General features: G+C 41.3%; 1 protein-coding gene across 11 annotated transcripts in view; it reads right to left on the bottom strand.

The window, feature by feature from the left end:
• The window catches only part of ADAM22 (ADAM metallopeptidase domain 22), a 211,400-nt gene extending 199,705 nt beyond the window's left edge, over window positions 1-11,695 (bottom strand). For all 11 annotated transcript variants that reach the window (XM_050939515.1, XM_050939517.1, XM_050939518.1 and 8 more), the window contains exons 1-2: window positions 11,340-11,695; window positions 10,784-10,944 (exon numbers count right to left, since the gene is read on the bottom strand). In XM_050939515.1, the coding sequence (XP_050795472.1) occupies window positions 10,784-10,944; window positions 11,340-11,418 (240 nt within the window). In that variant the 5' untranslated portion in view covers window positions 11,419-11,695. The remainder of the gene's footprint in view (window positions 1-10,783; window positions 10,945-11,339) is intronic.
• Window positions 11,696-12,823: the final 1,128 nt, after the last annotated feature.

Below are 12,823 nucleotides of genomic sequence, written 5' to 3'. Positions count from 1 at the left end.
AGAGGAAGAACATGGGGGAACATTCCTCCCTAACCTGAAATATGGCAATCAGTCAGACTGAACATGTGGACAAGACCTACCAGCCAGGCACCTGGGAAATAATTCTCTGTAGTAATCCAGAGCCCTCCCCATCTAGTGTCTCATCACCTGCCATTCAATATATTTGCAAACGGCAGGTATGGATGGGCAATATGCCTTAGTAGGCAACTTTGTCATATCATCCCTTACATAAACGTTTCAAGCTCCACCTTGAAACAAATTGGTTTGTTTGCCCCCACTGCTCTTCTTGGAAGGCCTTTTCAGAACTTCGCTCCTCTGATGGTTAGAAATTTTCATCTAATTTCAAGCCTAAACTTGTTGACGGCCATTTTATATTCATCTGTTCTTGTTCTTAATTAAAGTTAAAAGAAAAAAAATTAAGGGACTTGTGCTTATTCTCACTGGAGAATACATCACTTTAAGGTAACAGAGACTTTCAAAGCACCTTCTTACTAAATGTGTTGTCAGCTCTTGGACTAGATCCTGATTAAGTAATGCTGAGTAATGCCTTACTCTGCAAAGAGTCTAATTGAAATAAGGCTCAACTCAGCAGGAATAAGGGTGGCATAATATGGTCCATCTTCAGAGTCAAACCACACATTACAGATGAGTAGGAAAATACAGCCAGTAAAGTTATTGTAAAGGTCACCAAAAGGTACTGTCTATTGGCTCATTCCCAGCAGCTATGCCTAATATGCTAACTTTTCTTGATTGGATCCAGTTTTCAAGCAGCTCTGTTGTTTGCTCTATTAGTCAAATTGTTCTAGCACTAATTGGCTTTTTTCCTTGCTTTCTGCTTACCTTTTGTCACATACTTATACATATATAATTAATTTTAGTAGATATGGTGTCAACTTCAATTTCTAGCGCAAGAGTCACTTTTTCAGAACTTTCTGTTCTAGCTACTATTCCAGAAAACATTTCAGAAGGTGGCAGAGAATGTATATTATACAAATACACAATATGGGTTTGAAAAGGTCCAGTCCAGCCTGTTTGCTTGGACATAACGCTCTTTGCCTACTTTTTCCTTCTTTTTGTTTGACAGTAAAGTTTCTGCAGAAAATTAAGTTTCCCCTCAGATGAGTCCTCCCACTAGAAGACTGAAAAGATTGTGCAGGACTCAGACTTACTGCTGTAAAAATCCCCACCTCAGTGAGATTGGTCTCAAAAAAAGCAGACAATTCTAGTCTCCTTTGGGCTCATGATACCTATCACAGCTCCCTCGCTTCCTTTAAAAAGTTCTCCCCACAGCCACCAATTATTCCCTTTCCTCAGGCATACAAAGATGATTTCAGGAGTGCCTAGCAAGGAGCAGCTCTAACCATAAAAACCCCATCTGTCTTTGTGTTACATGCTCCAAATAGTTTTCTGGTAGTTCTACAAGCCATCCCAGAAACAATGAGAAAACAAAAAGGAAAAAACAGACAAAATTGCTTCCCATCTGGAAGTTTTGCATCTGCATAGCTGGCAAACTGATGTCATGTTTGAAGCAAAGATGCTGATACTGAAAAATAGAAGAGATCATACCCAATGAAGAGAGATCCAGAGAGGGTCACTGCAATCTTTCTATAGATAAAATGAGGATTTGTTAGCTCAAGGCTTGACAACTTCAGATGTCAGATCCATTACATGCAAGCTTTTTAGATCTCCTTTGTGTTGTTTTTACTGAGAGGATACACACACATGCACAATCTGTTAGCCCCAGTGTTTGCAGTTTGTAGGAAGTAGGAACTTTATTCAGGAATCAAAAAAGACCCATTTCAGCAGAAGGACGAGAACAGCAAATACAAGATTGAAAATATCATCTATTATCCACTTTCACAGGGTGGGCTGGCCCATTTAGGTAGTTGGGCTGAGCCCCACCAGTGCCTACTTATCCATCCCCAGGTAATGGATATGAGCTTGGGCCAGTGGTTGGATGGGGTGTCAAGGATTATCTGAAAGTAGCCGGGGTGGGGAGGGAGAGGAGAGCTTCCTATAAGCAGGAGCCTTCTGTATCAGTGAGAAAAAGGAGATAGATCTAGAGGGATCCAGGTTCAAAGAGGACTGGGGGAGGAACTGTCCATACCAGCCAGAGGGACAGGCCTGGCTAGAGCTACCTGCAGAGGGGAAGGAGCAGAAGCCTTAAAGGAGCAGCAAACTGAAAAGGGAGACACTTGAGGAAATACCAGGCAACAGAACCTGCATTTTGGAAAAAAATGTTGAGCCCAGCAACAGGCTGAAGGAACACGGGAACTGGAGGAAATACTTGTTTTGACTTCAGTTGAGATTTGAACCGTGAGGTTCTTGTAATAAACCAGACCCCACAAAGGAGTATTATTTGTCTCACATGAAAGACTGGGTGCAGTTATTGAGAAGTTAGACTGAGGAAGTGGCAAGGTCCAATGACAGATTGGGCAGGTCCTGATTGCACCCTTTTCTTTGGAGTGACATTTTGGATTTAGATATGTAAGGGCAACAAGCAAGGCTAGTTATGCAACTAGCTAGATGTTAACAGAACATATCATAACAATGACAATATGTGTAATGCAATTCACCTCTAAGCAACATGAATGTAGTGTAATAAGAAAATATCTGCAGTATGGGCCTATAAGTATGTTATGTGAAATAAGAAGTGGAAGAGAAATGTTGGGCTTGATTCTAAATTCACTGATACCAGTGTAAATCATGAGTGATTCTACTAGAGTCAGATCTGGGCTCACTCCCTATCAAGCTTAGATCTGATAATGCCAAAATATTATTATGACGCACATGGCAGAATAAGCAAAGACTGAAAAAAGACTCATCACTTCCTATAAGTCTTACTGATCGCTAATCCTCTCAAAGTCTTATATGATGCATATGTGTGGATGCTTTATGAAATTAAGGGATGGTTTCTGGAGTCAATCCTTTTTCCCCCCTCCCCTGGCAGTAATGTGATAAAAAACCCACAGTGCACAAATTTAATTGGGATTTGGACATCTAAATCCATTAGGAGCCTTGGAAAATCCCAGGCCTAATGTAAAACGTTACAGGAATGTGTGTTCTAGGATAGTAATTTTCACAATATGAAGTGGACTTAAGTTTTGGGATACTGTTTTTAAGTAAATTCATCTGTTCTCGATAGAGAATCTGATCAGCGAGGAGGGATTTCTCCTGAAAGAAGTTTGCACAGAAAAGGTATTTATAGACAGATGGCCAGAGTTAGACTATAAAATAAAAATATGCTATTTCATTACAATGCCAAACACACTACTTGCAAGTCAAGTTTAATTGGCAAAAGGGCACATCTGGCAGCCCTGTCCACATCAGAACTTCAGATATCAAAGGGTAGAATCCAGCTGAAGTTGTGCTGCCCTTGCTGCAGGCTGAGATCTATAGAAAGTTTTGGTTTCAGCACTTTTTTCCCCCCTTCTTGAGAGCAGAACTTGCACCTAAACATGGTATTGCTATTTTAATTAAGTAAATATCTTTCACATATTCATGAAGAGATAAAGTGGTTGTGTTTATGCTGTTCATATGTGCATGTTAAGGAGCTCCATCAGAGCCTAAAAACATTAAAGCACTGCAGATATTTTGCCAAAACCCACTCAGCTTTGTTTTATTGTGGGGAAAGGAGGCTGAACCTGGCAGCAAACTGAGTGGACACGTTTCTTAGCTGCTATAGTCTCAGTCCAGACTTAGCCTTTGTTTTGCCCTAAGTTTCATGATGGATTTACTGCAAACTGTGTCTGTGTTTCTACCAGAGCCATCAATTACTGGCCAATACACTGAAGGGGACAAAAGAGAGTGGAGAAATCAGACTATTTTTCACCATGTGTCTCTTTCCAGCAGTCATTGTCTTGTCACTCCCAGAATCTTGCATGTCTTCTTTAGCCTACTCTACAGTCGGAGAGCTCTGTTAATTACTATTAGTTACTGTTTGAACTACTTGACATGAAAAATGACAAAACAGACCAATTTGTCAACATCAGAACAGAAAAACAGAAAGAAAGACAAATACATTCTTTGTTGCAAATTCTTCACTTGACTCCAGTTATATGAGATTAGTATTATGTATGTGTATTACAGTAGTATCTAGAGATCCCAGTCAAGGATCAGGGCCCCCATTGTGCTAGGCCGTCTATAAACAAGTCATAAGATGACATACCTTGCCCCAGAGATCTCCCAATCTAGCTTTATGACAAGATGCAGAAGGTGGGTGAAACATAAACAAAGTTAGATAGGATGAGGTAACTAAAGGTAGCACACTGTTCTATAGCGGGCAGTAATCTACTAATCTACAATAGGCAGAAAGCTCTCAGATATCAGTGGCACAAGATCAAACCCTAAACAAATACAGAATTCTACAGGAGATTTAGAATAGTTTTGAAATCTAGATGGTTTGTTATCTCTCAGATTATACTCTTTTAGAGCCACTATATCATCAAAATCACTGGCTGGCTAAGGAATTGTTGGTATCATCATTTAGATAGATCTTTACCTTTGACTGATCTTAAAGCTCTGAATGGTGGAGGTGAAATTCTTCAATGGTTTTAGGCCAGCACATAGCCCTTCACATGACAGAAGATATGGGAAGGGAGTGCATGGGGGAAACTGAAAAAGTTTCTGACCCACAGGGTATTCTGTGTACTCCTATATGTGCCACAGAAAGAGTTTCTGCCACACACGTCAGTGTGGATGGGCACAATGGGAATTTGGGTTTATAGAGATTCTGTAGCCCTAAGAGCTCCTGCAACTAGTGCAGAGGGACAGTAGCCACTATCTCAGCTCATAAATTAGGCTAGCAGCTGTCAAGAGAAGAAACATAGCAGCCCAGGTCTCCAGTCTGGGCTAGGAAGTGAAATTCACCTCTCAAACCACAGCACTCTGCCCACATAGAGCCCCAGTATTCAGGCTCTCTGTGGGTGGAGTGAATTTCAATGTGACCTTTCAACTGTTTATTTTATTATTTAGCAACAGGATTATTTCTCAAGCCACTGATGTAGTTAAAATGCTACAAGACACCAATAGCATGCTCTGTTTGTTGTTCTAGGTCAAATAAACTTTGTACAGTTTTAAAAGATTGCTAAGAGGTAGTATTTTAATTGTCTTGTTGTAGGCTTTAGTAAATGATCATTCCTAAATGCAGGCTTTTTGTGCAATATTGTTTAATCTTCTAGAGTCTGTTCAGAACAAACGAAGTGGAAGGGGGAGGGAATTGTTATTTCTTTGTTAACTCTGCATTTTTATGTGGAACATAACACACTGTTGACCACAGAAAAGCATCAGAGAACTCACAATTCCCCTGGAGCCTTCTATAATATCAACAGGATGGTCATGTCATAGAGAAGTACAAGATCATTTCTACTTTCTATTAGAAGATACTGTATCAGCGTTTTGTTTTGGGTTTTTATTTTAAATAAAATATCTAGAGAGTTTCTGGCCTTGTGAAGACAATGGGGTCCTGCTGCAGGAAGAACAAAACTCAGCATAATTATTTAATTAATAATTTCTTAAGTGCTCTTTGCTATGTTATCAGGGTGCATTGATGATAACACAGGGCATCCTCTCTTGCACCTTTCATCCAAAAGTCCCAGAGTACTTTAGAAAGATAAACAAATTAAGCATGACATGGTAGTTACATATTGTTGCTCTCGCCAGCATAGTGGCTCCTGGCATTAGGGCACTATGTTGCAGGGGACTTTGCCTCTTCTGTGCTGCTTGTTGACCACTTCTTCAGCCCTGTGATAGCCTGTCTCCCTCTGAGTCTTCCATGGCCTGGCCCTCCAGCCAGGTCACTCTTCGGTTCAGCTTCCTTCCAGTGTAATAAAAAATCCAAATGATCATTTGTCTGACTCTCTTGAGCTACACTGAGGTTCTCTGCTTCTTGGCCCTACTCCCAGACCCTGCAGGGCTTCTCCTATGCTACTTCATCCTAGCAGGTTTTCTTCCTCATGTCTGGGACTCTGGAAGCTTATCTCAGGGCTGTCTCTGTTCCTTGTAGGACCTAGTTCAGGGCTCTCCCACGGATTCTTGCCCTGTTCCCTGTAGGCCTTCCAGCCTAACTTTTCCTAGCGCTCCCCAGGAACTCTCCTTGCTCCTCTCTCCTGGGTCTCCCCCTCCATTGAGTTCACAGCTCTATTCAAGGAGTTCTTTTCCTGATCCCCCTCAGCTGGGGTCTCTTATTAAGCTCTATCACACACAGCTGGATCACTAGTTTCTAGATCACCAGAGAGGCTGAGGAACAGCTGCTAAGTCACAGGCAAGGCTGAGCCCAGCTTGCCTTAAAGGACTAGCCAACCTTTGACAATCCTCCACTGAGGACACCCTGCTTCCACTCCTTAAGAGCTCAAATCTAGGAGTTCCCAGTGAGTGGCTATACGAGAACTGTGATTTATTTATTTCTATTTTTGTGTATACATATTGTGCATATTACACCAAGGTTCAGAGCCAAATAAGCCCTGGTGAGTTAAACATAATATGACAATTAGCTGCAGAAACTAGGTTTTTAGAAACTTGGACAAAACTGAAACTGTAAATCCATCCCCTCCTTGCTGCCTTTGCCCTCATTCATCCCTTTCTCTCACCCTTCCTTTTGTCCTCTCACTCTCCTGTGGCTCCATCCGCACACAATACAAGCATGCTGTGGTTCCTTCATCCTCAAAAGGCCATCTCTTTACTCCATCTGCATCTCAGCTGCCTCCATTCTCTTCTTTCCCAGGACTCCAAACTCCAGTTTAGATCCCATCTAGTGCAGCTTCTGCCCTTTCCTCTGAACTGAAACTGTCATAAGATCATTAAGGACCTCTCATGGCCATATCTCAGAACTTGAATTCCATCCTTACCCTCCTTGACATCCGACACTGCCTTTGACACTGTCAATCATACCCTCCTTAATATCCTGTCCTCCTTGGACTTCTGTATCTTCATCCTCTCCTTGCTCTCCTAATACCTTCAGCCTCTTTTTCTGTAGGAAAAGAGAGGAGAACTCAATCTCTGTAGGAATCTCTATTCTCTTTATACCATCTTGTTGTGCAATCTCATTCACTCACATGATTTCAGCTACCATCTTTATGCCAATGATTCAGAAATCTATCTCAAATCTCCACGAAACCTCTGACAGCTACTCCTGAACATCTCAATAACATCTTAAACAACGTGGTTAAAAACAAACTACTTATATTTCTTCCTGTAACCTTCCCCTTCTCTCCATTGTTACCTATCAATAATTCCATCAACCTCTCTCTCACTCAAGTCCATAATCTAGGAGTCATCTGTCACTCTTCCCTACCCCTTAACCCACACATCCAGGCTAGGTCCAGATCTTGCAGCTTTCTACTCAGTTCTGTGTTTAAGATCTAACTTCTTCCTTTCTATTAATACAGGTAAAACTTTCATTCAGCTTTAATCATATCCCATATTAATTAGTATAACTTCCTCCTCTCTAGCTTCCCTGACACCTATATCTCCCCATCCCTCCTATCTTTAATCAATTCAAACACAGCTGCTAAAATCATCCTCCTTCTCCAGTGTTCTGTGATCACATCACCTGCATCCATACCTCCTCTGGCTCCCCATTTTCCTTTCCCACCACATCCAGTACAAGCTTGTTGTCCCAACCTTCAAGATCTTACAAAGCTCTGCCCTCCATACACATCTGCCCATCTCTTATGTTGTCCCTATGCCCATTACTACTGCTCTGCCAAAGATGCTAGCCTTGACTGCCTCTCCTACAACCACTTTGGTGCCTTCTTGAATGTTGCCACTTATGCATGGAAAGTCCTTCCTGAATTAATTCATAACTAATCCTTTCCTTCAAGTCTCTGCTCAAGACTCATTCTCTTTCAGAGCTCTTACAAGAAACTGGCCCACTACTCATGGATAGAATGAATAACAGTCAGAAATAAGTCATATGTATCTAATAATAATTTAAAAGTATATATACAAATTGTATTTATTTTGATTGTGTCCCTGTTCTCCAACCCTTTATACGTTACTTGTCTTCCTAGACCATAAATTCTTTCAGGCAGAGACTGTGTGTGGGTGTGGACAGTATCTAGCACACTGCAGGCACTACCAGAAGGCACTTAATAATTCAATAATAAATGCATTATGTAATTTTATAAGGTACTTAACTTTTGCTGAGCCACTAGGTAGAAGCAAACCCAAAAGTTAACTCTGTTAGCTGCAATTTTGGTGGGTGTTTTGGCAGCAGTAATGTAAAGTTTTATTGTGGGATGTTGCACCATAATAGCCAGCATATTGAATTGTCCAACTGCAATAGTACACTTTTCAGACTTTATACTGCTGCAAAAATACTTTCCAAACAGGCAGCTCCTCAAAACTTTCTGTAAGCAAATGTAATAGTGCTGCAGATCATATGTTGTCAAGATGACTCAGAACTCTAGGATGAGGCAGTGCAATGCCCTTTTCAATTAAGAAGCACCCATCCTTCTATAAGAAAACTATATAAAACCAGTGCATTGTTTTTGGTCTGTTTATATTCCAAACGTCCCTTCCCATCACTACTAATTACTGATTCCTTCAGTGGGGCAACAGTCAGCTACTATACCATGGGAAGGACTATGAGTATATCAGGTAGCAGAAAGAGGCTTATTTATGAAGCAGGAAAGCTTCTAGTTGCACACTGATATTTTAGCAATCAGCAATGGTGGAAAGAAAATAGATCACTTAACATCATTTTTTAAAGCTTGCCTCGGTGTAGAAACTACACTGAAAATACAATTCAACTTTTTATGTTGTTGAGTCAACAGATATTTCTCTTGTGAGTGAAAGGGATGAGATTAACATTGCATAATAACTTGTCAAATATGGATGAAATGTGACAAATCTTTCAGGAGCATCAAGGTTGGTAAATAAAAGATCTGAAATCATATGTAAGGAAAGACAAAGACTATTCAAGAAACTAGGGAGGCATGTTAGTCTCCAGTTTAGGCAGAGATCCAGGCCACTATTTTGAACTGAAATGTTGTACTTGATTGCAATTTTAGATATTTGTAACAGATGTGGCATGTGCTGTTGCAATATGTGAAGGGTTCAAAAACTTCAGGGGTTCTCAAGTGACTTTGAAACACTGAGACACAATTTATTTGATTTTTTAAATTATACACATTTTGAAAGCATTTAAAACTGCTGTAAACATTGTACTATAACATGTCATAAATATATTTTCAGCACCAGGAAATTCACATAGGATGAAAAATGATGCATACAGGTAACCGAATGTGCTATGAAGAAACAATGTATTAGTGAATCATACAAAAAGAACACAAATTGCCAGAACTTCCTTCAAAGTTTGTCAGAAGAAGAAACCAAAGAATGTAAAAATTCACTACGTATATATTTTGGATGGAAAATTAAGCCTACCATTATCTTGGATTGCAACAGTCACCTAGAATGCATGATTATTCCAGGATCTTAGTCTATGACAACATGTTCTGAGAAACTTTTTGTAATATTAGGTAAAAAGATATCTATATCAAAACACATAGTATATTTAATTGGATTTACATTGACTAAAATTATTTTCATTAGTATTAGTTTTGTAGTGATAGTTTATATATAAGTGGTTGCACATTAGTACCTAAACAGTGAACCATTGCAATCAGTTTAATTTTTTATATTATCAATTACTGTATTTTTGTTTCAATTTTAATAAGTATGTCCATGCTTATTAAAGACAATCATAATGCACAAAATTCATTCAAAAACTGACACTAATTTACTGCTGTGAGTAATTTTTCAGCAGTGTTGTTACAAATAAATTTATTTCTTCCTCTGGGTGAATTTAAAAAAAACAAACGAGCAAACAAAATCAGCCTTTCTATACAAATCCTCAATTAGAGTCAAAAAGCTAGATATCATCTCCAGAAAAAGCACTTAGGGACCATTTCAAATGAAGAGAAATAAAAAAAAGGCAAAGGAACTATCCCTTCAATTTCTGGATTAATTTTTATAGCACTGCAGTAGGATTACTGTCCCCTAGGACCTACAGGAAATGAGATCTGCATCTCAGTGAGAAAACATTTTAAAGTAAATACTCCTTTTATCTGATGTCCTTGGTACCCTCGTGGTACATTCCTCTGGATTACAAACACCTTTCTAAACACAATTTCTTACTTTTTCTGTGAAAGTGAGTCTCTCTGTTCTGTTTGTACAAAGGTACTGACATGGCACTAAATGGCATTCCAGGGTAAATCAAAGCTTTCCTATTTTAAAACTCTGAGTTAAATGCACCCATATTCTTAAAGGCAAATGATCTACCTAACATCAGATTGTCACTGATGCAGGAAGTTGGAAGACGCACATCTTCCCGGCATTCATAGATCAGCCACACTCAGGGAACATGCAGTAAAGGATCATTTGGTCTATTGCAATTGCCTGTACCTCAGCGAAGCTATGAAACCCTACCCACACCTAGAATAGGTTTTAAAAGAATAACCTGAGCTAACCCAGCTTCACCCCTTCTTGCTATTGACTAAAGCAGAGAGAGTCACTCTCAGCAGCAGGACGGTTTGGGGATGACCAGTGCAATGTTGATAACTGCATCCTGTGTACCTCATTGGTGGGTTGACTGCAAAGCCCCCTCCCCCTTTGCTGTGATTTCTATGCATGGCGCAGCATCATACATGACTAGCATTTGGAAAGAGCCCATTTCACCGAAGACACGTCTCCGGGGCAACAAGACACCAAATACTCGGCTGCCGGCCCCCACCACTTAAAAAGCCCGAACCGATCGCAAGAACCCAGCCACACTCCTGACCTGCTTCCGATCCGAGCTGCTGCTGACCCGAGTGTTGAGCACCCCGTGCTCAGTCTGGGTGCCGTCTTCCGGGCGGGGGATCAGGCGGAGGGGGACGATATTCTGCCTCTCCAGAAATCGGTTTTCAGCCCTTCTCTCCATCTCCGTCAACAAGGCGGCTCCTCGGGGAGGAAGAAATGCACACGATCACCACGCTGGCCCCGCTATGCTAAGCTGTGCTCGCTACAATTACAAATACCCCCCATCTCTCTCTCGCTCTGCGTGCAAGGGGGGAATAGTGTCTCTGAGCCATGCTTACTGCTCACAGGGCACAGAAAGCGATGTAGTACGGGCAAGATCTCCATCTTAATGGAGCCTTTTAAAAAATGCACCCTTACACGTCCCCTCCCAACACATAGACATGAAGTGTAGCTCGTGTTCGTAGCAGCTGCATGATGTGTTAATTGCACCGGTGTGGTTTCTACCATGCACCTGCCGGACCATAGTTACCATTGGAAAGGGTAAGCCCCCAATTAAAGGTCATTGCCTGCGGAAATCATAAACAGTCGTAACTTACCTTCCTGCCTGGAATGAACCAGAGAGAAGGTCCCCAAGGCACAGAACATCAAGGAGAGCAGATAAGCAGCCAGCTGCATGGCTGTGTCCTTCAGTTCCCCCCACCCACCCGCCTTGGAAATTATCAGAGACTGGTCTGCATGGTCCAATATTGAGCAGCTTTGTGCTTTCGCCCCCTCTATCCTGTGTGTTCTATGTCCAGCCGCGCATTGCTGCTGCTCCCTCAGTACCGCATTGTGTTTTACTGGTTTCCGTTAGCCTTCAGGATCTTTTACTGCATTGGGTGGTTTGCTGTAGCTTAAATGAATTCATGCTCCTCCCATCTCTCCTCATCCACATTCAGAGCCCTCTAGTAGAGAGACATATCAATAGCCAGCCAGGGTCCCTGAAAAATCGCTCTCCAGGACTTTGGAGAGGGAAGATGAGTGAGTGAGGTTAGCTGGGAAATGTAGTTATTAAAGCCCTGCACTAAGGACATTTAAAATTATACTGGTCAGAGCATTAGAGGAAAAAAGTATAAGGCACAAACCTGCCCCAGCAAGGGTGCACTCAATAATCTAGTAGGTTATTTCTATCTCTATTTTCCATGACACCTGTATTACTACTGACATGTGACTTTGCGTTTTGTTTAAAATGTGTCAGTTGCCGAGATTCCTCTTTGATGGGTTCCCTTGGGGTGCCACTGAGCCCTCTGACCTAGCAGCCTGGGCTCCCTCTCACACTATGCTGCTGTGACAAGCTGCAAAGACCTCCATCTGCACTTTCACCAGCATTCACACAAGTAGGGACACACCCAGCTGCAGTTACACGCAGGCTCTCAAACACCAGCTTCCCAGCCTAGGACCCCAGAGTAGTACCATCCTGCCCTGGTCAAATCTGTCCAGTTTATGGGTTTAATACCTGGTCCACCTCTCCCTTATTGTGAAAAGAACAATGCACACTTGTGGTAACCAAGCAGAGATTTTCCCCAAGCACTCCAGTCAAAGCTTACTGATTTAGATTAAAACATACAATAAATTAGATTTTAAGTGATAGGAAACAGATCAAAGCAGATTACCTAGTAAATAAACAAAATGCAAACTAAGTCTAGGACACTAGAAAGATAGGATATGAACTAGCAAATCCTCACCCTGGCTGATGAGACAGGTGGGATGCAGATTCTTACGGGACAAGCTGCACTTGCTTTACAGCTTGGAATCCCCAGGTCTTTCATACACAAGCTAGAAATGCCTTTAGCCTGGGTCCAGCATTTCCTCTAGTTCAGTCTTTGTTCCTCAGGTGTTTCCAGGTGTCTTCTTGTGTGGGGAGTGAAGAACCAAAGATTACATCACTCCATAGTGTTAGCATATGGTGGGAACCCTTTGTTTCAAAATTTGGTTCCCAGACCAGTTTGTGGAAAAATACTGACATCCTAAAATGCACATCAGTATCATGTGACCTGGTCACATGGCCTTGTAGAGTCATAGCAGCCATTACTTATAGGCT

The sequence above is a fragment of the Gopherus flavomarginatus genome, chromosome 2 (genome assembly GCF_025201925.1).
Source record: "Gopherus flavomarginatus isolate rGopFla2 chromosome 2, rGopFla2.mat.asm, whole genome shotgun sequence".
In the NCBI taxonomy this organism is placed as follows: Eukaryota; Metazoa; Chordata; order Testudines; family Testudinidae; genus Gopherus; species Gopherus flavomarginatus.
This window is presented reverse-complemented; position numbering and strand designations above follow the sequence as displayed.